The following is a 26,080-nucleotide window of genomic DNA, read 5'->3' on the forward strand; positions in this document are numbered from 1 at the left end:
GGTTAATCGCAACAAATTTTCGACCTCAAAAGGAGGCAAATTCATGGAATAAATCAAACAAAATCTCATGATCAGATTTCATCATGTGAAATCATGACAGGTTGAAGAATCGAGAGTGGGCGGGATTTAATACTTCATTTGTGTGTCACCACACTATTAGAGACAAAAGAGGCAGGGCTTTGCAGTTCGGGTTTGTGCGGTCATCTGTGACCATTAGACATGAGGGGAGTGGGCTGGGCGTGGTTTAGACAACAGGTAGACGATGACAGTTGTGAGGAGACTGAGCGTTGACATCCTTTGTTTAGTGATTAACAACTGTGCATTAGGCCAACGGGTTTGGTAAGACCTCATTGTCTCTCATCATGGCTAATCTCTTGGACTCTTACAAATGTTGAGAACAAAAAGTGAAAGTGAATCCAATCTTAAGATGTCAGCTTGCCTCAAATCTGATTTTGCTTGTCAAAATCTATACAGGGCTGTCATATTTTTTTTTTTTTTATTCCAATCAAATTGCACAGTCTGTGGTGAATTCAGAACAATGTTTACAACAACTAATTGGATTTACCATATTTGTGTAAAATGTTGCAATAGTGGGCAGGAAACTCAACTTCGGATAATTGCAACTTCGGTTAATCGCAACATTTTTGCTGATCCCAAGGTGTTGCGACTATCAGGAGTGGACTGTACTACTACTACTACTACTACTACTACTACTACTACTACTACTACTACCATTACTACTATCATTTTTCTCATTCATTTATGATGTCTTTAGAATCTCATTTAATGCATAGTGAGTACATGTACCATTTATTTGTGGATACTCACACCATTCAGACTGACACTTTCCATATCAAAATTAATTTTCGTTACAAAACTAAAAACACCAAAATAAAAAAGCTTCCTCACACTACTCTTTTCTTTTTAATTTCGATTTGATTTCTCTTATTCGATTAAAAGACCAAAAATTAAAATGCAAACAAAGAGAGAAACGATGATAATGCGGTGAATTGACTATCAACAATTCAAAAAGTTAACAGATCACAGACCACACAGAATAGAATCAAAAACAGCCTTGTATGGCTATTTTTTTAAATTCGAAAGAGGAAGGAATGGTAACTTGAACAAATGAAAAATGCATAATCTAATAAATAAGTTCTAGAATAAAAGATATGTACAGATTTGAGTGATCTTTTTTAAATTATTGCTCTTATTGCATAAAAGCTTGGTATCAGGGAGTAATCAAGGGGGCTTATCAACTCAAAATTATTCAATCTAAAACAGTGTAACATATTTATCTTAAACAGGCAGCTGCTTTAATCAATTGAACATCTGTAATTCAATTGAAGACCTGTAATTTTGCTGGCGTTTTTTGTAATCATGAATTCAATGTTACAGTGTAGATGATTTTTTAAATTAATCATTTGAGGCATAATTTATCTCTTTATTATTATCTTTGTTGTTGTTCAAATTTTTTTGGGGAAAAAACCCCGACCTTTTCTGAATATAACACTATTATAATCTTTGTTGAGAGATTTATTGAAGGATAGCAAAGAATGTATTGAATTAGCTTATAAAAACTGTGAATGAAAGTTTATGAAGAAATAAGATTGATCTTTGTACAAAACGAAGTTAAATATAATATATTTTACACTATTTAAAAAAAAATTTAAGGGAACATTTCTAAATTCAAAAATAGTTGTCCACAAATACAAACACAAGGTGTGTCCATTAAGCATTCGGACTATTCCAATTGTACAAAAATTACTAACAGGCATTGTCGTGGTGTAAAAAAAGATTTTCCAATGGCCAGAGCTCGGTTGCTTTCTTATATATCTTCTCTAAATTGCCTAAAACATTGATGTAAAAGATCTGGTTCACATATTAGCCTTGAATATAAATTCTCAATGAACGATTCTACTGCAATCAAAGAAAACAGACTGATTTCTTGTCTCTGGGTCATAGCAGTCAATCCAAGTCTTATCACCTGTGATTATTGACTCTAAAAACAAGTAGCATTCTCAATGACGTTCAAATGGATTTTTCAAAATGTTTATCCATTTCTGGTTTTGCTCAGCTGAGAGAGACTTGTTTAAAATGCAGTGACATATTATAACTGACATCCTACAATGTTGTTAATGTCAACTTCACATACTAGTCAACCAGAACGTGGTTCATCCTAGCTATACATCAAGCCTAAATCAACTTTGAAATTCATTCAAAACACTGTGAACGATCCATGGCATCGTCTAAAGGCCATCAAAAGTTTCATTTGCATTTGTTACAAAGTTTGTCAGAGAATTTGATTCTCAAACACTATTATTCTAGATTTTCCATCTTTATCAAGCCAATAGGTCAGTGCAAAAGACTTGGAAAAACTCACATATTCTTGTGTAAAATCAGCTTGTAAAAAGCTTTCAAATGACTCGTAAGGTCACCTAACATCTTCCACAAAATCTGGAGTATTGAGTGGAAGCAAATGGAATTTTCTAAACATGTGCACAAAATGATTACATCATTCAAAATAAAGCATTCATTGATGGTGCTCTATCAGTGATTCACCTTATATGATATAGATTTTGGCTACATACTAACCTTATTACCATAGTAAATATAATTATATTATACCCATTCAAAAGTGGCATTTTCAAATCTACAAGAATTTGTGATCTCTAAAGATAATAGTAATGAAATAAATTAAATCTAAATTATTTGATACAGCTGGCAGTCCCCAAGTATCTTTTAAAACTATTAAGGGTAACAAAAGCACCACATTTTTTTCTTTATTAGTAATAAGAGTTTCAAAATAACAATTACAGGCAACAAAATGATATGACACATTGATCAAAGTTTATTATTCAACAGTTTACAGCAGTTTGTAGCTCAATATTGAGACTAGTAATAAAAACAAGTCATAAAACAGCACACCGATGTTTGCTTTTCTGTTTTTCGGGCTTTGCATTCTTGGGATCTAATACAGATAAAATTGCTTCATCAAATACATCCTTCAGGCCTTGTCTGGTTAAAGCACTACATTCAGTATAGATATCAGCACCCAATTTCTTTGCCAACCGCTCCCCTTCTTCAAAAGTTACTGGTCTCAACTTTCTTTTTGCCAACTTCATCTTTGTAGGTTCATCATCTCGCAAGTCTACCTGTGTCCCTACAATGATGAAGGGTGCTTTTGGGACACTGTGTCTTATTTCAGGCACCCAATGATTTTCTAGATTTTTCATTGACTCTGGCATGACAACAGAAAAACATGAAAGAAAGACACTTGTCCCTGGGTATGATAACAATCGAAGACCTTCATACTCCTCCTGAAAAACAAAATAAAATTTAAAAGGCAAATAAATAAAATTAGCTTCATTGATAATAGAATGTAAAGCAAAATGTAGAATTCAATGCGAACTAGGAAAACCATGCTACGAGATATTTGTTTCAGTTTCATGATTTTGAAATTGTTGTAAAATACTTTGCACGTTGATTAAAACACCTTTAAAAAAAATTTTGATGTATCTATATGAAGATACAAATTTCACATATTAATTGTTTATTCTGTTAAAAATACTGCACCTTGGTCATGATTTTCTTGTGGGGATCATATTTAAGTCTTAGCATGCAGATATGTGATGAAGATGTCAAAAAGGTTGATGAAACACATGAAAAGAAGTCCTTAAGAGCCAGAATTAATTGCAGTCCCCTCAAAATTTAGCAGTAACAATTGCCCGACATCCTGTGATAGCAGCTATGTGATCTTGTGGTATGACACTCACTTTCAGATTGGAAATTCCTGGGTTCGAGTCCAGCTCTGAGCAGAGTATAAATGAGCCCTTGGAGAAAGCTCTTTACTTACATTTTCTCACTGTACTCAGATGTAAACTGAGTACCTGACCCTAACAGTGTTGTCTCTGTTGGAAAAAAATGTACCATAGCTTAATAGGCACGATGTCTTGTCCTATTTGTTAAGTGTTGTTGTTAGCTAGGGACTCCTTGTAAAGTGCTTTGAATACATTTACTAGATAATACGCAATATAAAAGCTCTAGTTAACATCAGATCTAACAGACCCAGCTACCAATATACTGCTGGGTGAACAGAAAGGTGAGATAACCCTGGACTGACCCAGGACTGATACCAAACTCTTTGCTTGACAGTTGAGTGCTCTATCGAATGAGCTATGGGGAGCTCCAGAAAGAAAATAACTTTTTTTTCATATGGTTTTAAATATTTGTTACAACAATTGCTCACAAATATTTAGTAAATTTTAATAGGTTTTAAAGAAGTAGAATAATTATGGTTGAAAATGAAAAAGATGAAATGTAAATATTCTATTTTGGCGTAAAATGACCCCTCAAATATAATTATGACAAAAAAAAAGTGAAAAAGGTTGATGACTGGTTAAAATGTAAGTAATTTGGGGGGAAATTTTCAGTTCCTTGATATGAATATGAATTTGTAAAGTTTCTTTTCCACATGTCCCAATAACTTAGATGAATAGAGTTGTGACTTAATGATAAGACAAGACACAATTGGGTTCAGAAAGACTTCATATGTTTGTTGCCCGCTCCACACTTTTTCTGAATATGTTTGTTTCTTTTGTTTTTATTTTTGTCAATAATAGAAACAATCAGTATATTTTAATGATAAATCAAATCCAATGGTAAACAACTCAGAGCACTCTCAATAGTGATGGTTAGGTAGTTAAAAATAATGTCTCACTCTTTTTTGTTGTTGTTGAGAATGTCCATGTTTGTTGATTTTTTTTGACATGACAAAGGAAGAAAACTACAATGTTTATTTAAAATAAGCTTTTCATTGGCGATTCTTCGGCCACTTACAAAGCATTTTTAGCTAAAATGGTACATGGAGATTGAAAATCCAATGAAAAGGCCTTTGCACTGCTCCTTTGTGATGAATGGACCTATACTAGTCCAATCCAACAAAATGGCGTCTGCCCCATTCCCGTGAGAGGAACCATTATTTGCAACACTCCCATCCAACAAGCTGGAATCTGTAACAATCTGTCCAATCAACAGGCCTTTGCAACAATCCATACAACAATCTGGCCTCTGCACCAGTCCATTACATAAAACAGACTTCTACACCACTCTCATACAGTGATCAGGCTTTTACACTCCTCCAGGACATCAAACAAGTAGGAGCACTATTCCCAACGCAAAAAAAAAAAAAAAATGGCCGCTATTTGTGCCATGTATATCAACATTGAAGATAAAATCCAATCTTAGTCTTAGATTAACTTCTAATGTTATTGAACTCTCATCCCATGCAATTGATGGGCATGTTCTCTAACATCACCAAATGAGAGCAGATGAATTACTATCGCTTATATAAATTTGACATTTGACTTCAAAAACTCACCTGTCCTGCGGTGTCAAACAGGCCCAATTGATGAGGTGAGCCAAGGATGTTGACTGTGACTGAAAAGTAAGGAAAATAATATCAATAAATGTCAAAAATCGTGACATTTTCTTTTTCAAAAGATCTATTTAAACTGAAAATGAAATTTCATCTATTTTTTTATACTGCATATAATTAGGTAGCACAAGAGACAATTTATAAATACTATTTAAAATGAGTTTCTCTAACTATATTCATAAAGTATTTTCATAGTCATGGAAAACACTTTTTGAATTTTGAAAATCTCAACTTAAGAAAATGAGAGTAAATTCGTTTTTGGAGAACTTATCATTTTCACTTGCCAATTGACATAATGAAAATGGTCCAAATTTCAAGTCATGTAACTGAAAACCAAAAGGATTTATCAAACTTGTGAAATGTATTTTAAAGCAGAGTGACTAGAAAAATGAAAGATAACAAGATTTTAACTGTGCACAATGGTTTTTTCAAAGGTCTACAGTCAATAAATTTCTTTTGTAAATGCATGCTTAAGTTAATGATTTGATCACCAGCATGACTGAAGAACACATTCCAAGTGTTAATAAACTTAATGATCATACAAAATACTATGAAATCACATCAGTGAGTAGAGTGTACTTCAAAGAAGAGGTCAAATTTTTTCAGACATTTTTTTCCAATGGTTTTTCGGAAAAAATAAGGTGAACATTAGGAAACATACAATAATGCATATTGGTAGAAAAATTGCTGTAAATAAGAGTAAAAAGCATAAAAATTAAATAATTTGCAAGATGATGCAAGAAGACCGGGCCTGCCGAATTTTTTTTAATGTCTTAAATTTTTTCTAGAGTCAATACAGGGCAGTCCATTTATAATGACACCCTCTCTATAGCAAAATAAGTCCAAGTCCCGATTTTTTTCCAATATATCATTAGTAATTAAAATCTCACCATAACGACATACATTTTAGTAAAACCTTGTATAGCGACATCAGTATGACAATAATCACCACCTTCAAATCGACAGTCGAGGTGAAATTTCTGTCCAATGAAAACATTTGCTTTCCAACCAATGAAATCCCGAAGTCATAGCTAATGAAAACATCTGATTAGCCAACCAATGACATCCAGTCCCCTCTGGACCAGATAATGTGGGTGATTTCAGTGGGTGGGACAAAGCGAGACAAAAACCTAGGTTACCTGGCATTTCGCATTGCACAAATGTTAACTAGCCTATTGACGTCTGTGGTGTGAGTGGATGCCATTGCGTTCAACCAGAACATACTTCAATTATAAGATACTGCGCTATTAATCTGCTGTCAGGGTCTCTGATCACCGATCATGTGCATGAATATGACGATGAATTATGATATCCACTTCTACCAAGTTGAAGAGAAAAGCACTGACTATTGAGTGAATACATTAACTACCAAATTCAGTGCCCTGATCTGTGGAAAAAGAATAATTACGAAGACATTTCTGACTGTTATCTCAGTGTTGAGGTTTGTTTTAACGAATTCTTTGATTTTGTGATTTTTGTTCACTCAAAGCAATGGAATGCAAAAAAAAAAAGGGTTTTACATTTGAGCTGTCCTCTTAATAGTGTTAAATGTGTTTGACACCACAAAGGAACAGAATCTGTAATAAACACAGTCACTTAATAATACTTTTGGTGCTTGAACGAGCGCCACAGCATTTGACCGGTGACTGAATGCTTCCACTTAAGCTAGCGTTTTGTCTTGCTTTGCCTACCATACGGGATGGGCCTTGGGGATTCCCCATTACTTGACCACTACCATCAAGAACTGAGAGAAAATCCAACAGCATGGGTTTGAACCATAGAGAAAAAGCAGTAACTGCCAACAAATGCTGATGTTGATGCAGCTGTGCTGACTTAGTTCAAGCATAGTTGAGCGATTAACACAGCAGCAACGTGGTCAATCATTATAGAACAGGCAAAGGTAATAATAGACAAGCAAGGAATGATGCTTGCCAGTCTTTGGATAGGACGCTAGTCTATCGCAAAGTACTTTCCACCAGATCTAACAGACCCATCTACCCAATCACTGCTGGGTGAACAGGATGTCAGAAAAAAATCTTGACTTCATCCAGAATCAGTCTAGGTCCCTTTGAAACCCCCTTTACTTCAAGAACGAATGGATTTATTGATGAAAAAATGTCCTTTTTAAAAAATTAAACATCACTGAGAAGATAATTTTGTTACTGACTAATGCTTAGAAAATCTTGAGTAGTGCGCCCTAAATGACAACCCTGGGTCAATGTAAAACTTATATTTTTTTAAATCAGATTTTCCTTCAATTTTGAACGGATTTTACTGATGAAAAAAATTCCCTCTTTCAAAATAACCCAAGAGTAAATAATCTGGTGTAGATGTGGGTTGAGAAAATCAGTTAAGGGGCGGTTTGGGTTATTTCTAAAAAAATTTAATTACCTATATTGGGCGGTTTTAATCATTCTACATCATCATAACAGGATAAAAAACACTTTTGGTGAAAAAAAAAATACATTATCTGTGTTGATACCTGTTTTGCATCGTGATTTAGGGAACTGGCATCAAAAAGTAAAACAATCTTGTGGCAAATCTTCCGCAAAAAGTAATGAAGGAATAACCTCCATATTCTTCCCTCTTATCAACATTGTAGAATTCTGTGTCACCATAGAGAGCTGTTACAACTTTAGCTTATGAGATTTGTATTAGAACATTACAAAGTAGCGAATCCAAATTTTATGACAAAATTGATGATAAAAATTTATAATTTTGATTATAAATCAATTTACACACAAAATACAAATTTCTCTATGGTGACATAATACATATTCTCTGTGATAACTGTGGAAATGTTCAGACAATTTCATGGAATAGATTTTAGAAATATTTGACACAGTATCCCCATACCCTGAGAAAAATGACATATTGAGAAAATAGCAAAATAGTTTTCCGTTTTTCACACTTTTCTAACTAGACATACGCCTATACCCTTTTCAACCATATTAGAGGTCTATCTATATATTTTGAGAAATTGCACTTCAATATTATTATTTCTAAGATTATAAAATAGTTTTTCCACCAAAATCTCAAAATCAATATTTTGAAGGAGTTTCCTATTGACCCAAACCGCCTCTTAAGTAGAGAGAGGGAACATCTGTTTATGAGTTTGAGTGAGAGAGGCGATCTCTTTCTTATCTGCAGTCAAAAGTCTATCTATCTATCTACACTTACTTTTTTTCTTTTCTTTTTTTTTCTCCCTAATTTTCATTACCATTCCATTACGCGATAAGAACACCCTGATACGACTAACCCTGTATCGCAGAGGCTTAACACAGATGAATAAAATACAATTATCAGTATTAGAAGGTAAAGTTGGGTCTGTAATGTTGTCGACTCACAACACGGACTTTGCTTTTTTACCTGAATAATTATCGAAAACCGTTGGGACATATTCCGTGGGGAACTTGTTCGTGGCATAGCTCATCAACATGCATGTTTTACCAACAGCACCATCACCGACCACAACACATTTAATAAATTCAGGGCCCGAAGAATTATCTGTCATTTTAAAATATTTCTGATTATGTTTTCATCATACAAGAGGAAGACGACAACCAGGAAATCGCCATAAGCACTTAAATGATGCTCGAGTTGAGTATTTATCTTAGTTAACTCCCTTTGTTATTTGTGTTATTTTGCTTCCTACAGTATGACCCTAATGACCCTTTGACCCCATTGTTGTTGCTGTTTGTCACATGACAGCTATGAATGAAACAAAATGGAAGCGGCCTCTAATGAAGCCACCACAGGGAAGAATACAGTGAAAGAACATTTATATAAAGTTCTCGTCATAGGTGAATTTGGCGTCGGTATGTGTTCTCGTGTTTTCTGTTGTTAAATTTTATATTTAACTTTTGCTATTGTTGTATCTTGAGTAATGCCACTTTCTATTGTCAATGCAGTGTCTTACTTAGGTCTTAGACTTAGACGTCTTAGTCTTAGTCCTAGTCTTAGTAGATTATAGTTATATATAGTAGAGTCTAATTAAACTCCAGGTAAGATATATTATAGGTATATTATATTATTAGATAGTACAGTAGAACTCGGAAATAGCGAGTTCGACGGGTCCACTCCTGATTACTCGCTATTTCCGAGTTCTCGCTATTCCCGAGTTGCCAGGAAAGGTTATAATACTGCTGGTTATTCCCCTCAGTGTGTAATTCGAGTAAAAGCAGTCGCCCCTATTTCAATTTCTTCACAGAAGTGGCAGAATGCTTGGTTTTTTGTTGTTTTTTGTTTTTATTTTCAAGTAAAATCATGACTAGAAAAAAAAAACAAGAACATAGAAGTGTGTGTGTGTGTGTGCGTGTGCGTGTGCGCGCGAGTGTTTTTATGCACTCGGCATGTTTGATGAAGTCAGCAAGCGCATCACTCAATCACTGACCCATTGAAATAATGGTTCCACACTCCCCTCTCTCGCTGATCGTGTCGTTCGTTAACGATGCTACTCGCTGACCGATGCTGCGAAGTGAGGCATGTTGACATGTGCTTACCTCGCGCGTCGCGTGGCACCACATTAGGTGAATAATTGACCCCCACCCCAATACACACACACGCACACAAACCCAACCCCCACCCAAATTTGTTTCGCCTATTATGTACTACTACAGACTAGGCTACTATGTAATATTACTCGTAACGAAAAATAAGAAAAGAAAAGAGGCTAGGCTAAAAATATTTAAATTGCCATTGTCTCTTGTTTTGCTTTACTTCGTTCGCAGTCCTAGGCTGGGGCAGGAAATGTTTGTTATTTCCGAGTTGACCTCTTTTTCATACTCACTACTTTCATGCTAATTTTATTGACTCAAATAAGGGAAAAAAACGGGGATTTAGATTTTACTCGCTATTTCCGAGTTCTCGCTATTTCCGAGTACGTTACTTTCATGTTCTACTGTATCTAAATCTAGTGAGATATAATAATTAAATAGAAGCATAACCGACGTGCACTTATTTGCGGGTCTGATAACACAATTCCTTATGAGAAATTAACAAGATAACTACTATTGTTGCTGATTTTCTGTATAGATTTTACCAATCACATTTGGATTTCATAAAACCAAAAACTAGAGGTGCCTTGGCCTTAATGAGTCAATAAAATGGAGAGAAAGACCGAGGTAAGGCGCTATACAATTGTCATTTATTTATTTATATAAGCATTAGTCCAACTGTTTCAATTGGCCTGCTGACAATACCATCATGTATCTTACCATGATTACTCCAATACGAATTCTCCGTAACCTTAATATTTCATGTACTCTTGCTACTTTCATGATATCAATTTCTTACTCTTTATTGATATATTTGCTATTGTTTACAGGTAAAACGTCGTTGATAAGGCGTTATTCTGAAGGTAACTATGATAGCTCTTATTCAAACCATAAAAAATCCTATTAAATATAAATTATTAGACAATTTAATATTTAATATGTGTGTTTAATAATTGTTTAATGATGATGATAATATTAATAATGATAATAATAATAATAATAATAATAATAATAATAATAATAATGACGATGATGGTGATGATGGTGACTTATTATTATTTTTATTATTATTATTATTATCATCATCATCATCATCATCATCATCATCATCATCATCATCATCATTATGATAATTATACTTATAATGCGCATTCAAGTGTACTGTAAATTTCACCCACTGTCTCAATCTAGCATTACGAGCCAGATATTGGAAGATGACTTTAATGTCAAAATAACTACTGTTATGGAATTGTTTTGTTGTTGTTAGGATTTTTTTCAAGTGTAAGTAAATACATTCTTCCGTATTCAATCGTGATAATTCAAATTCAGTTTCATAATTCAGACTTTCAATTCAAGTTTCAATCATTTACACTTGGATATAATAATATGTGAAGACAATGGATCACATATGGCTAAGTCAAAAGACTTTCACTTTCACGGGTTCTGTTTTGTGTATGAAGTAGACTCTCTTTGGCTTATAGTACTCTCATTGATAGTTTTAAAGGACTTCCATATCAGTATTTTGTAAACCACTTGCTTAGCTAGTGTTACTTATCTATTCTTTGTTTAGTAAGACAAGGGGTATAAATTATTATATGCACCACGATACTAATGTCTCAATTTTAAAAGTATACTATCCAATCCAGTGAGTATAGGATTACAATATACTTTGCAAATTATGATTTCATAGAAACATTAATTTTAAAAAATAAAATTTCACAGGATATTTTTCACCAAATTACAAGCTCACGATTGGTGTTGACTTTGCCTTGAAGAGTGTGGTTTGGGATGGAACTAACAAAGTCAATCTTCAGTTATGGTGAGATTATAATATTCAAGTTATAGGTCTATATTTTATACACATGTTTGAAACATTGTGAAGTATATTGAAATTGTTTATCAGTGGAAATGCTTTATATAAATGTTAATTATTTTTTTATTTTTAAGGTGGCTGACTCCTTTGTCTAAAGGTTGAATATGCCAGGGTTGCGTTTGGTATAAAAATCTTCTAAAGTAATGGGAGAAAAAGTGTTTAAATTCTTGGTGTCAATTCGCTGTCAAAGATTGAATTTAAATTTAAAATGATCAGAAAAACGAAGTTTTAAAATACCTCTTAATTCAATAAACGCATAATAATTTTATATAAATTTCATATTTCAAATACCGTTTTCAGCATCTTCTACAAAATACCTTATTTGGAGTAGTGGATGACATTTGTTAAAGGCAACCATTAGTTCATCAGTTCACCTTGTGGTGATGATATAGCACTCACATCTTTGTAGCATTGGCCTCTTTGTTGAAATATTTGCACTGTAATCTGACTGAATAGGATCACATCCTTAAGTATACAGTTCATTCTTTTTAATTGCACATTTCTGGGAATATGGATGAATTTTTGATTAAGGGAACTAAGGAATAATAGTAATGTTATTAAAGCAGAAAGACTTTATATTTTTAGTGAGTGCAGCATGGAAGCAACTCTCAAGCATATCAAGTGTCTGTTTATGCAGTATGAACTATATATGTTCAAATATTTAGATATATCGACTTTCTTTACATCAACAAAAGAAGGTGCTGCCAGAATCATTTAAGAATGTATTGCAGTCAAAAGACAATGACCACATTTTTAGCTCACCCTGTGGTTATAATATACAGTGCAATCTCTGAATAACGACAACCCCTGGATAGCGACATTGTCCTCTGGTCCCGATTTTTTTTGCTATCATTGTTAGTAATAAAAAAACCAAAATAGCGACATACATTTGAGTAAAACCCCTGTTTAGCGACATCATTATAATAACAATTGGCAGTTGATACCAATAAGAAACCCTTTTTTTCCTCCCGATGAGATCGCTTTGTTACCGATCAATCAGAACACACATGTAATACACTGCATGGAATCATCACTAGAGTATATGGAACCACAGCATAAGAAGTTTATCAGTGGATGAAACTCTGAAGGGTCCATTAACTTTTCCTGTTAGCTACCTGCCTTAGGTCAGTGGAGGTTCACTGATATCGGGGCAATTATGGATATTTATGGTCTTATAGTATGTTGGAATACCAGGGAAGACAATAACAGTCTCTTTCACTTTATTATTTTCATTTGAAAAACCAGTTGTCTTTCTAAATATCAGTCCAAATTTAATATTATTATAGTTAATTCCTAGGTTGTTTTTTTTTTTTTGTTTTCTTGTTTGTTTTTGTTTTCTTTTTTAGTATCTCAAGATGTGAATTGACTGATTATAAGTGCTTGTTAATTTTAGTGCACTTAAATATAAATTCTTATATTCAAAACTCATAAGCAATATTGCATGGATTTTAATTAAATCAAAACTAGATGTGTGCATCAATGTTGCTGTGTGGTATTATCACATTGACACTTGATTTTCTTGATTTATTCTTAGTTTTATTCAATGAAAATGGCGTTTGGGTAATATTAATGATCAAAACATTGACAATACACATTGGAGAGTGAAAGAGTAACTGGGGTTTGGTATACCCTTTGTAAACTTGAGAAATACATGTTCTAACATTATTTGGACGCATCTTATCTCAGACACTGGTCTGCACATCTAACTCTTATGTATTCACCAGTCTCAGCATGCCATCTTGAAAACCCCGGAATAACAACATCCCTCGATAACGGCATAATTTTCCAATCTCAGGCAATGTCGTTATCCAGGGGTTTCACTGTAACTGTAATGCAGTTATTCTTATCCACTGCAACTAGACTGTTTGTATTTAAGACTTTTCTAATACTTCCTCATTCCTCAACAAATAGTCATAAGAAAATAATATCCTTTTATAATTCTAATTTCCTTAAGAATGAATATAAATTTATAAAATTTTAATTCTTCATTCACTCATATCTTATCAATCGTTTTCATATTAAATTTCAGGGATATTGCTGGTCATGAACGTTTTGGTCACATGACCCGTGTTTACTATAAATATGCGTGAGTATGTTGAAATGAATTCATATTTTAACAATGAGTATTCTGAAATGTTAGATTACTTTCAGCTTGGTACTGCATCAATTTTTTAGATTAAAAATAAAATTTAGTTTATAAACGGCCATTCATTGAACATTGAATGAAAAGAATTTGTTATCCTTTCATTCCAAATGAAAAGTTGGATATCACCATTTTGATGATAGTTTGTAGATACGGTCTTTGCTTTGTACCTGAAAGGTACTGAGCTTGAATACTCGATGTGCTATGTGGCCTTGAGCAAGTCACCTCACCCTAGCCTAGTTCGCAGTGCTGCACTGTGACGAATGCCGAGGTTATTCCAGTATCCCCTTGGAATAGACCTTAAAGACATTTCCTCTATAGGGTTGAATAAAGGGATTTTTTTTTTGTTATTTATTTATTAACGATGAGACCTTAACACATCATGAGTGTGTGTGTGTGTGTGTGTGTGTGTGTGTGTGTGTGTGTGCGTGTGTGTGTGTGTGTGTGTGTGTGTGTGTGTGTCTATGTATATGAAAATGCATGGGTCAGTTGAAATTAAGTAGTTATCCTTTTCAGAAAATGTTTTTCTCTGAAAATTCTCTGAATACATGATGTTTTTAGGAACTTAAAACTATTGACATTTTATTGTCTTTTCCAGAATTGCAGCAATTATAGTCTTCGATTTATCAAGGTTAGTTGATTATTTATTTTTATTTTGCAGCTTTTAAAATTCAGTATTGTAAATCTTTAATGGAATTATCAAAATAAAGTTTAAATTATTGTGTTTAATCAACAAATTTATTGTCTTTTCACTTCCTGGTTTTATGTTACAGTTATCAATCAATGTGTCATGTTAAACAAGTTTCTTTTTATTTTCAGACTGTAAAATCCCAAGAGGAATTGTTTTTTTTTTAACAATGTCCTCCACTAACGCTAGTCAAATGCATTTAACTTTAAATAGTTAAAACTTATTTTGTAACTTAACACCATGAAATGTTTTTATTATAAACATGATTTTGAAAATATCTTTAACCATTTCAAAATGATTAAAGATTTTCGGTTTTTATTTTTGTCTTTGGTTTGTTTTTGTTTTTTTTAGTTTATATCTCATTTTTTCTTACTATTTTTTTTCACTTTTAAAAAAATAGACTTGATTGTCCTTTTATGTTAAGGAAAGTTTTTTACTTTTTTCTTTCTTCTTTCATTTAGACCTGCAACGTTCGACTCAGTTTTAAAGGTAGGCTTTGAATGATGTAACATTTTAAAGATATTGTCTTTGAACGTAATGTTTACATTATTTGTTTGTTTTTATGAGTTTGATTTAGCATGTAAGTAATAAATGAAAATGCAATCCACGAATGCTTTTTTTTTTTTAATTGAATTGTTTCCAGTATAATGTCTAAAGAAATCATTTTGTTTAGATAATGTTCATGGGTATATTACTTTGTCCGTTAAATTTAAAAAATAATTCTACTTCTACATTTTTATATTTGTCTACATTTCTCTTTTACAGTGGCTTGAAGATGTGAATTCCAAAGTGATGTTATCAGATGAGCAGCCAGTTCCCGTGATGCTATTAGCCAACAAGGTAAAGCAGTCTAAAATTGATTCTTTTGTTCCATTTATTCCATTTGCAAGTGAATAGGATATTGTGGTTAATATATTTTTTTTGGGAGGGGGGGGGGGGGGGGGGGGATGTGATTCTTCAGGTATATTAATATATATATTTTTTTTGGGAGGGGGGAGGAGGAGGGATGTGATTCTTCAGGTATGTTAATATTGTAAATTAATCTTAGTGTGCCCATCTGGACAGCATGTATAGGGAGGGAGACTCAAACCCTGCCAATTGTTTTACCATCAATTGAATTCATAATTGCTTGTGATATCCACTCCAAAGCAATATTGTGTCCAGATGAATCAATTACCAGAAACTGAATTTTGTCCTTTAAGAAATGAATTCAATTGTTCTCAATAAGACATTTAGACTGAACCCAAATTATTGGGGGTTTTTATCTTACCATAAATTCACTTTATTAGTAGCATCTAAATCATCTCTGCATAATGTTGATTTGATGCAGCCGGTCACATTTATAGAGAGGAGAGAGGATCAACTCATTATTTCAATAATTTCAAATCAGTTGTCAATAAACACAAGTTAGAAGGTAAACACAATTGAATCTTTTATATATCATATCAGTATATGACGTTTGACCTCTACTGGTTGTCAAATATGAACAAAGATTTTTGGACTGGGTGGGGTTATTTTACCTCCCATGGTGGGCATAAGGTCACTTGTTTTGTCTTCTATCCCGAGTTTTCCGAGTTACTTGCCATTGTCATGGAATCAGTGCTTGGTTTTGTCCTGGCTTTTGTTGGAGTCCTTAGCTGGAAATAGTTAAATATTTAAAATGTTTAGTATTAATTTTGGGAGATTTTTTTTTCCTTGTAAATCATCTCTCTGTTACGTATTGTTAGTTATATTTTCTGTTTTGGATAGGTTCTGTAAGTATTTGAGTCTATTCCTCTCAGTGGGATTTTTTGCTGGTGTCCGGATGAGACTTAAATCTCAAACGAAGTACACTGGTAGTGTGCTTTTGGAATTTACATTCGTTCCCTATTTGAACCAGTCCCCTTTGCTTTAGTTTTTCTTGGGTACCTTTATTTGTTATTCTAATTTTTTTTTTCACTATCCCATTTTCTTCCTTTTTACTGGCACTGAAATCATTTAACTGTGTCGCAAGCACTGTAAAACCTTTAAAAATTTAAACTTAAATTTAGATTCTTGGAGCACAAGGTTTGTAGATGTTTCAGCAACCTTTTTCAAATACTCATATATTAGTATAGCTGTTCTCTCAGTGATTCTTGTTCATATACATTTAAAATCAAATAAGAATCTTATAAATACTGCAATATCCTCGGAATGTAGTCAAAGCACTTTACAAGGAGCCCAAGCCAACAGCAATACTAAATATGTAGGACAAAGCATGTTGCTTATAAGAGGCTTTTATTTTTTTATTTTTTTTTTAAGAGATTGCATAATATAATAATTGTTGTTATATATTAAAATGCACAAAATGAATATAAAAGATTCATCTTGGGACTTATAAAGTGTATAGATATAGAAGTTGTAATATAATTCATATTTGTCTTTCCCTCCAGTGTGATATTGAGGATGTGTCTGTCGAACATGAAAAGATGAATGCTTTTTGTAAAGACAAAAATTTCATTGGTTGGTTTCCAACTTCAGCTAAATCAAATCAAAATGTTGGTAAGTATTGGATATTTAAAAATATAACTCTATTTAATCACAGAACTGCGGTAAATTTTCACTCTAACTATTTCAATTTCATTATATTTTAGTGCCTTGAATTATAAATTCATGACCTTTCCACTGAAAAGTGATCATTTTACTCAAAATTAGCAATGCCAGTCACAGACTTACAAGCTGTGAGCTGATCTCTTTTGTGGTTTGTCAATGGTCGTAGAAATTTAATTAAGCTTTTGTTGATAAAAGAGGTGCAGTTTATACAATGGTTAATGCACATTATTACCCTAATTGTACCTCAGGCCTTGGGGTTTTTTGGTTTTTTTTGCTTTTAAGAAAACTTATAATTCGAATTTTTCTCTGAAATTTTCAATAATACTGAAAAATTCACTCTTACAAAGGTTTCTGCTCAAATAGTTTCAAAGAATTGCATTACATAGTGACCATTGGAGATTTCGCAACATGTCACTTTTTTACAAATGGGGGTAATTTTATGTAATGTGAGAAGTTTATGCATTCTTGTTTGCTCCTATGTGAATATAAGGCTTGAAAAAATTATAAGTACAGCATAGCACACTTATAGCGAATATACTCGTTGTATTGACAATCAATGTCTTTCTTCTTGTTTGACTTATATAACGAACTACTGATACGTAGGTATTTTAACAATACAATTTTTTTTCTGCCTACAGCAGCTCTATACTATATCCTTGTTCTACTGAATTGATGCTATGCAATTAGGTAAAATAATCACATCCACCAGCCAGGTTAAACATACCAACATACAAAACTGTGTTTATCCTTTAACGTTTATAGTCTGATAATTTACTGAGAACTTATCACTTACAGGCTGTCTAAAAATAATAACAAAGAGCTGAGTGACATCAACTTCATTCCCTCAATATCTGAACCCTGAAAATCATTGTGCCCACCTGAGGCAATAGTGTCAAATGGGATGACTTTGCCTGGTGGGAGTGACTCTGCATTTTCATTTTGAACATGAGCCAAAGTCACCCCAGTTGTGGGTCCATGAAAAAATAAAAGATCGTCACGATGATGATGATGATGATGATGAGGGGAGGGAATGATGTGGATGACGATGATGGTGGAATCGTGTTGATGATGGTGGTGGTGGCACATACTGTTATTATCGCTACAGGTCTAATTTTTGCACATCATGCACACGGCTTGCTTTGTGGAGTGTCGACCGCCCGAAAACTTTTTTGCATGACACGCACTTTATAGTTGTTTTGCGATCTTTATTTTCCACAAGCATAAGTGACATCAGCCACGTCTACTTTGAGTTTGGGGGGATGAAGCTGATGTCTCCAATGGTTCTCCCTCATGTCCGAGAGCTGCCCCAGGTATTTTAGAGGTTTGTCTCACCTCTCCACCTTTCTATTTGTGGTGTAGCCAACTCCTTTGCCACAGCAATGTTGAAACTCTTGCAGTTAGCCTTAGATGATACCGTACAGCTTGTGTACAACTGCCTGGTTGCAACGAGAGTTCAGCTCCAATGGAGAACTTGAAAATCCCCGTTTTACGACCTTCTTCTTCCAGTGTCATCTCATGGGTTGAGGTCGACTTGAAATGACACGCCAATCTTCCCTGTTGACAGCTCGCTGACTGCATTCGGCTGCCGACAATCCTGTCCATGTCCTCACATCATCTATCCAAGTTCTTGCTGGCCTGCCTCTTCCTCTTTTCCCCTCAACTCTACCCTCAAGAATGTCCTTGTTGACAGTTTGATGGCGTCTTAGGTGTCCAAAATACTTAAGTTTTCTTGTTTTTATTACTTTCATTAGGGTCGGTCTGATATCAAGGCTGTCACAGACTTCTTGATTTGTTTTCTTTTCTTTCCAACTGATTTTTCCAAGGCGACGGAAAGTCCACATTTCAAAGGCCTCAATTCTTTTCTCTATTTGTTTGTTCAAGGTCCATGTTTCTGAGCCATAGAGAAGTGTTGAGTGGACATAACATTTGAGTATTCTTATTCTCGTTTTCATCTGTGTTTGTTGCGAAGTTAAAATGTTATTCAGTTGACTTACGACCTATGTAATTCATAAATCATGCTTGACTAAAACGGGATAAAATATTTCTTGGTACACGGCTACAACAAGGCTGTGAGTTGCAAGCTTAGTACTCAATTGAGAAAAACCACATACTCAAGAAGAAAAGAAGAAAGCACACATAGAGAATGGAGATGAGGTGGAAGTGTATGAATAGGGATATTCTTTTATGTTACTAGTATATATTGCCATGGGGTAACAAAATCACCCCCGATGTACTAGTAAGGATAGTTCTATATTTTACTATATATTGCCATGGGGTAACAAAAAAACGAATGTACAGTTAGGATTTAACTGCCTGATTCTGATACTGCTGTAAAATGTAAAAGCTGAGCTGATTGCATTTTTTGATGCTTCTGCATAGAGATTCTTCTTCTTCATTGTCATCTTTTCCTTCTTGCTCTTCCTCTTCTTATTCTTCCTTGATAGGCCGAAACTTCAGTGATAAAGACTCCAGTCCTCAGCTCTTTACATCATACCAAGTCTACTTCTAAAGATATTTACGAAACTAATTTCTGTTTCTCCCATGAGAATGGCAATTCTGTCAACTGCTTCATTTTGTAGATTTATTGAATTCATGATAAGTGACTGGGAACGAAGTTGTATTTTTCATTGTATTCCAAGTTGTAATGAAGGTTGTCACTTTTAGTGATCTTTTTCTGCTTAAATCTACACACTATGCCAACAAGTAATATATTGGAATTTTGCTTTTTTTTTTTGGTTAACAATTGCATTTTGTTTTAATTCATGCATGCTGGGCAAAACACAGTGGGAAGATAATAGGTAATATATTATGTATTGCTATATATTTTTATGTTACACAAACATGAAAATTCCTGGGCAAGTAAGGCTGGATCGATTGCTACACTTCCTCATAAAATTCTTTTTAGAATGTCAGTTTTTTGTCTATTTTTCTTTGAAAAAGTAAAGAGATAAGAATAAGGTTTTCCACATTATTAGCACATCATTTTACTACACTTCAGAAATATTCACATATTGCAAATATTAACCTAAGAGAAAATTCAACCAAGCTTCATTGATAGATAAGATTCAGAGCGTGTCTGTTAATAACTTTTACTTTGCATATAGAATAATAACTTTTCTTTCAAGTTCTTTTAAGACTACTCCAATACAATAGAGAAATAGTCATTATCTATGTCTAAATTTTTGCAGATTCATTTCCATTTTATGATGCTGAGATTGAGTCTAAAAAGTTCAATTTCATTTTGTTTTGTGAAAACTTGTATGTCTCTTTAAGTTTATTAATTTTTAAGATTCCCAACTGTTTACTAAATTGACATCTACAAATCCTTTCACACCTCAAATTGTAGCAATCATTAAGAAGTGATGGAATGAGAAACACAAGGGTTGTCCCATGGAAAAACGAAAAATGACTATAGATTCAACATTTTTGGTTGATTCTCATTTATTTTTTAAAAACATAGATTACCTTGATTACTGCTTTATATTTTAACATAATGACCATTGCGATTGACGCATTTCTCACGTGAGATCGGGGAGAAGATGCCCTGCTTGAAGAAATTTCCATCAAGTAAATGCAGCCAGTCTTGCACAGCCCCCCCCCCCCCCCACATGCTTTTATTGTCATCGGTGAATCAAGTCCCTGCCAGAAAGCACTTTATTGGTCTGAAAAGATGATAATCAGATGGTGCTAAGTGTATTATGAGAGGAGTGAGGTAAAATTTCCCATCATTGGTAACATTAGCATTATGGAAAGTTGCATTGGCATGTTGCAAATCACTTCACTGGTCTTTTTTGGTGCAAAGATTCTCTGAATTTGTCAAGAGTTTGGCAGTTTTTCATAGCGTTGATTATTTGTCCTGGTTCAAGGACATCAAGAGGCATAACACCTTGCACATCCCAGAAAATTTTAGGCATGACCTTTTTCATTGATTTTTCACTCTTGAACTGTTTTGATGTTGGTGAAGAGGGATGTTTCCACATCATGAAATCATGTTTTGACTCTGGGGTTGAATGGTGTAACCAAGTTTCATCACCTGTGACAATCTGTCTGAGGAAGACCTCAGCAGGCATTTGATGATCACTGCCTGCATTCATGACGCAACTCCCACAATGTCCCAGCAAATTTCTACAAATGTTCATTGCATAATGTGATCAGTCATCTACAGCTTCTGAACCTGCCGAGAATACGCCTTGCCATAGCCCAGCTCACTAAAAACAATTCTGTGGATGGTTGACTTTGATATGCCCACAATTTCAGCAATTCCTCTTATTTCCAACCTCCTTTCCCATTGAATCAGCTCATTCAACAAAGCACATGGCCTGGCTTATCTTTTAGATCTGTGAATCCAGCTTGAGATCTTCAAAAAACATCTTATATAGTTTAAAAGATTTGGCCTTTTTCCGTGTTTTTTTGTTAGACAGCCCTCATACAGTGGAACCTCCCGATAACGACATGCCATAGGACCGAGTTTTTATGTCATTATCCGGAAGTGTCGTTATTTAGAGGTTTCGTAGATGGCGGACAAAGTGGGCGTGGTAAGGCCTGCGGGACCAGTTTTTATTAACATTGACAAAACAAACAAAACATTGTAGTGTATTCCTCTTAGAGGGTTCTTGTGCGTGTGTCTGGATGAGACTTTTAGGTGATCTGAACTGAGTACACTGATAGTGTGCTCCTGGAATCTACATCTGTTCCCTATTTAAACCATTCCCCTTTGTCTTACTTTTTCTTATGTCATTTCAATTGTAAATCAAGAATGTTTTTTACTATCCAATTTTCTTCCTTTTTACTGGCGCTGATATGACATAGATGTGTCACAAGTGCTGTAAAACCCTTTAAAACAAACAAAAACAGGTAATTCGGATGCTGCGAGTTAGATAAAATTCCTCCTCCTCTTCCTCCTCCCACAAAAACACAACTACTACTACTACTACTACTACTACTACTACTACTACTACTACTACTACTACTACTACTACCACTACTACTACTACTACTACTTATGCTACTACTACTACTACTACTTATACTACTACTACTACTACTACTACTACTACTACTACTACTATTACTACCACTACTACTACTACTAGGTACGGCAAACCCTCTTATCGAGTCATGGCTTTATTGGCAAACGAGAATTTCAACTCAAATCGTCACTCTCTTTTCTCATTTCAGTCCATCAATAAAACGTGTTTGGTATCAGATTAAATCTCAAATCTTCATCTTTTAAAAAATGTTTATGCTTTTTTCATAAGATTTGCCGTTATTTTATGGCTTTGAGTTGAAGAAGAGGGTTAAACTCCGATTTTTGAAACCGGCGCTCCGCTACTCGAACACCGTAACTGACGGTCATCTTTTCTCTCCGCTCGGCTGTTCGCGTCAGCACTATTAATAGTAACGCCAATGGCTGCATCAGAAAGAAAATTGAACAAGCTTTCATTCGATACCAGATTCGCATTTTTATGATCTTTTCAAAGTTTGAAGTTTCAAGTTAAAAACTTTAATTTGATGAAAAAATTAAGAAAAATTTGAAAATTTGGACGATTGTGGTATCAAAAGAAAGTTTAAAATCTCAGCTTTAAAATGATGTATACGAAGGCAAGATTAATAGCTTTGCGGTCACCAGCCAACTGAAAACGAAACTACAACTACAAATTTGCCGTATTCACTTCACTCATACGCCGGCTCAGGCAAGGGGCACAATCGCTGATATTTCGTAACTTTGCGTTGAAATTGACAATTTTGGCTTTGTCAGCTACTTTGGGGGCAAATTATTTCTTTTTTACTTAGAGTTGAGCTCAGGAAAAAAATACACATATTGTTTATAAAAAGATGTGTATTGTTAGAAAGTTACAGAGGTCTGGCTTGAATATTTATGAAAATACGGCATTTTGAAAACGGACAAAAGGTTGCTTTCAAAGCAGCCCAAATTTGGGCGATTTTCTACAAATTTCGAAATAACATATCTTTTTAAATTTTTAACCAATTTTGATAATTTTGATACCATTTTAATCAGGAAAAAAAGTTCTACCTATTGAATGCAACTTAAAGACAACAATTATATAATCTAAATTTGGGTTTTCCGTACCTACTACTACTACTACTACTACTACTACTACTACTACTACTACTACTACTACTACTACTACTACTACTACTACTACTACTACTACTACTACTACTACTACTGCTGCTACTTCTATCACCACATCATATCACATTTTCCAAGATTTTGTGTTTACTTGCTTAAACTTAGATTTATACCTTGGTTTTTATTAATGCATATCAGCCAAGATTTGTCAAAAAAAAGCTGCGTTCTCATTGGTTTCAAAAGCTGCGTTATCATTGGTTCAAGCAGGAATCGTTTTTATAAACTTTGAGTACTCATACTCAGTATTTTTAGTATCAGATATCTACGAAAACTGCAGAAAATTGCCAAAATGATGTCGTCACTTGGAGGTTTTATCAAAAAGTGCATCATTATTTGGAGGGTTTTTTTTACTGATCTTAAATCGAAAAAAAATCGGGACCAAGGGCCAATGTCGTTATCAGGAGGTTGTCACTATTCGGAGGTGTCGTAATCGGGAGGTTCCACTGTATCTAGATTGCATCTAAACCATAAACAGATTTGTAAAATCAGTTAGGTATTATCAAAAACTTTATAATTTCCTACGCCTTACTGAAAATAAAGTTGAGTACTTTCCATTCATTGTTTATCATTATATCCTACATTTACTGATTTGATCTATTTTTTTCAGATGAAGCCATGAATTTCCTAATCGAGCATATACTTTCCTTACCAAGTAGTGCTAAGCAGCCTGGAGAATCTGGCTCCGTTCCAGCATCGATTATGTCCTCAATGGAAGATTCCTTTGAAGTCGCTGACAAGAAGCCCAAACCAACCTCTTCTTGTTGCCAGTGACTTAAAAACAACAGAATATGTGATAACAATTTAGCCATGAGACTAAAGCCGTGTATTTGACTGAAATTATTATTGTACGGAGAATGATAAGATTAGACTTTTTTGCCTTTCCCCATCCATTGGAGATCTGGTATCTACCATCAATTTTCATTATCATGATCATGATGTCATGATAAATACAAATAAAACTTATTGTAATTTAATCTAATAATGGTATATTTATTGGCCCCTGTTTCCATTTTTGTGATAATTTAGTAGAAATATTACCAGCTTCTTTCTATCTCCGCTGTTGTCTTGAAATTAAATACATATTTGATATTTTAATTATTGCATAGTGTTATGTACATAAAATCTTATGTCCCCATTGAATTAAATTCATTTAATATGTAATAAAGGATAAAAGCTTTGCTGAGAGACTTTAAGTTTTTTATGCAATAGTCAATGCTTATGTCCAGTTTTGATACGTTTAAGTTTTTACATAATAACACAACTATTTTGATATACCCATAAATCTATATTATTGGGCAGAAAGTATTTCAACCTCAAAGGTTTTATCTATATTTTCAAGTCAGAGGAATTGCCATTAGTTGTATAAAGATATTAAATAAAGCGTTTCTTATGTGCTAGATTAATCAGATATTGCTTTCTTACTTTGTAAAGGATGTTCTGAGTGTGTTATATTATTGTCTCGGTGATGGGTGTTAGTAGTAGATAAGTGAAAAGATAAGATTTTGTTTATGATGTGTTTATAGGTGCTTACTAGACCTATACTATGCTATGTATTAAACCATTGCCATATTTTATCTGTAACAATAATGATTTTAGCATCTGAATTAAAGCCACAATCAATGTATTATGATGTTGATTAGGAAATATTACATCCTGCCAGTCATTGTTGAAAATATTAAAAATAATTCCAGTCCAATATTGGTTTTGAAATTTGCCATTGTTTTAAAGCACAACATCTTTGCTCTCTCTTTTTATGATGATTTCGTATCTAGTCTCGAATTCCAATATAAATTATACATTAATTCACTTTTTTTGTTTGTTTGTTTTGTTTTTTTTTTTTTTTTTTTTTTTTTTTTTTTTTGTTTTTTTTTAAATAATTTTTATGTTCAACAACTGTAAATGTGTATTGTCCTATTGTTTGGAAATAAAAACTATTTTGAAGCTGGTCAGACAAGTTCCAACCTCGTATTTTCCAACTCCTGCTGTCACTTCTATAGCCCCATATCTGTTGTCTCCTTCTGCGTGACTTTCTACCCTTGCCATGTTCTTGTTATGGCCCTTAGTGGGAATATGTGTTGAAAGGTAAACAACCACATTACATTTATTTTGAGAGAGATATTTGCTTTTTCTGTATATTATCTCGGCTCCCTGTGCAATATATTTTAGTTTTGTTATTAATATGTGAAGCATTTTTTGGTAAGATGCATACGCCTATTATTTTAATTTCCACTACCATTTTGCAGTTGATAAGACAAGTCCCTATCCTCTTATTTACCAACTCCTGTAGTCTCTTAAATTTCTTCATATCTGTTGTCTCCTTCCATGTGGCTTACCGTCCTTGCCTTGGAATACAACTACCTGTTCTTGCTATATCCCTGAATGATGATAATGACGATGATAATAATAATAATAATAATAATAATAATAATCATAATAATAATAATAATAATAATAATAATAATAATAATAATAATTGTGATAATACTGCGTAATTGGAACAATCTGTTTGTGAGAAAAACAATTCTGTGTAGTTTCAGCCGGATAATCGGAGTGATTTCAGAGCTTCAGTAAACATTTAAAAATTGTTTTCTTTTTAAGTAAACAAAAACATGAATATTCCCATTGAAAGTAACAAGAATGGAGACATCCTTTGTCTTCAAATGAATTTTTTTTTAAAAGTTGGTTAATTAACAATGGCATTGAGCCTATCACGACCCA

At 33.7% G+C, this 26,080-nt stretch overlaps 2 protein-coding genes across 2 annotated transcripts; one reads left to right on the top strand and one right to left on the bottom strand.

Moving 5' to 3' along the window:
- Nucleotides 1–569: 569 nt before the first annotated feature.
- LOC144968228 (cdc42 homolog) lies at nucleotides 570–9,063 on the bottom strand. Its single transcript, XM_078906373.1, has 3 exons — nucleotides 8,807–9,063; nucleotides 5,381–5,439; nucleotides 570–3,320 (listed from the first exon to the last, which is right to left on the bottom strand). The coding sequence occupies exons 1-3, from the start codon at nucleotides 8,949–8,951 to the stop codon at nucleotides 2,913–2,915; spliced, it is 612 nt and encodes a 203-aa protein (XP_078762499.1). The 5' UTR covers nucleotides 8,952–9,063; the 3' UTR covers nucleotides 570–2,912.
- A 76-nt stretch (nucleotides 9,064–9,139) lies between these two features.
- Nucleotides 9,140–25,622, top strand: LOC144968234 (ras-related protein Rab-32B-like). Its single transcript, XM_078906386.1, has 9 exons — nucleotides 9,140–9,255; nucleotides 10,764–10,796; nucleotides 11,656–11,752; nucleotides 13,836–13,892; nucleotides 14,548–14,580; nucleotides 15,099–15,126; nucleotides 15,403–15,477; nucleotides 17,049–17,157; nucleotides 23,970–25,622. The coding sequence occupies exons 1-9, from the start codon at nucleotides 9,165–9,167 to the stop codon at nucleotides 24,131–24,133; spliced, it is 687 nt and encodes a 228-aa protein (XP_078762512.1). The 5' UTR covers nucleotides 9,140–9,164; the 3' UTR covers nucleotides 24,134–25,622.
- The last annotated feature ends 458 nt before the right edge of the window (nucleotides 25,623–26,080 follow it).

Source organism: Berghia stephanieae, chromosome 1 (assembly GCF_034508935.2).
Source record: "Berghia stephanieae isolate SIO BIC M18660-M18661 chromosome 1, UCSD_Bste_1.3, whole genome shotgun sequence".
Classification (NCBI taxonomy): Eukaryota; Metazoa; Mollusca; class Gastropoda; order Nudibranchia; family Aeolidiidae; genus Berghia; species Berghia stephanieae.

What these genes read in the sequence shown, in the direction of transcription:
- LOC144968234 (XM_078906386.1), top strand. Translation starts at nt 9,165, where the DNA reads ATGGAAGCGGCCTCTAATGAAGCCACCACAGGGAAGAATACAGTGAAA. An exon ending in CATAGGTGAATTTGGCGTCG is followed by an intron (nt 9,256 to 10,763) that starts GTATGTGTTCTC and finishes TATTGTTTACAG; the next exon opens with GTAAAACGTCGTTGATAAGG. An exon ending in TGATGCTATTAGCCAACAAG is followed by an intron (nt 15,478 to 17,048) that starts GTAAAGCAGTCT and finishes CTTTCCCTCCAG; the next exon opens with TGTGATATTGAGGATGTGTC.
- LOC144968228 (XM_078906373.1), bottom strand. Translation starts at nt 8,951, where the DNA reads ATGACAGATAATTCTTCGGGCCCTGAATTTATTAAATGTGTTGTGGTC. An exon ending in GGTTTTCGATAATTATTCAG is followed by an intron (nt 5,440 to 8,806) that starts GTAAAAAAGCAA and finishes CTTACTTTTCAG; the next exon opens with TCACAGTCAACATCCTTGGC. An exon ending in TGTTTGACACCGCAGGACAG is followed by an intron (nt 3,321 to 5,380) that starts GTGAGTTTTTGA and finishes TTTGTTTTTCAG; the next exon opens with GAGGAGTATGAAGGTCTTCG.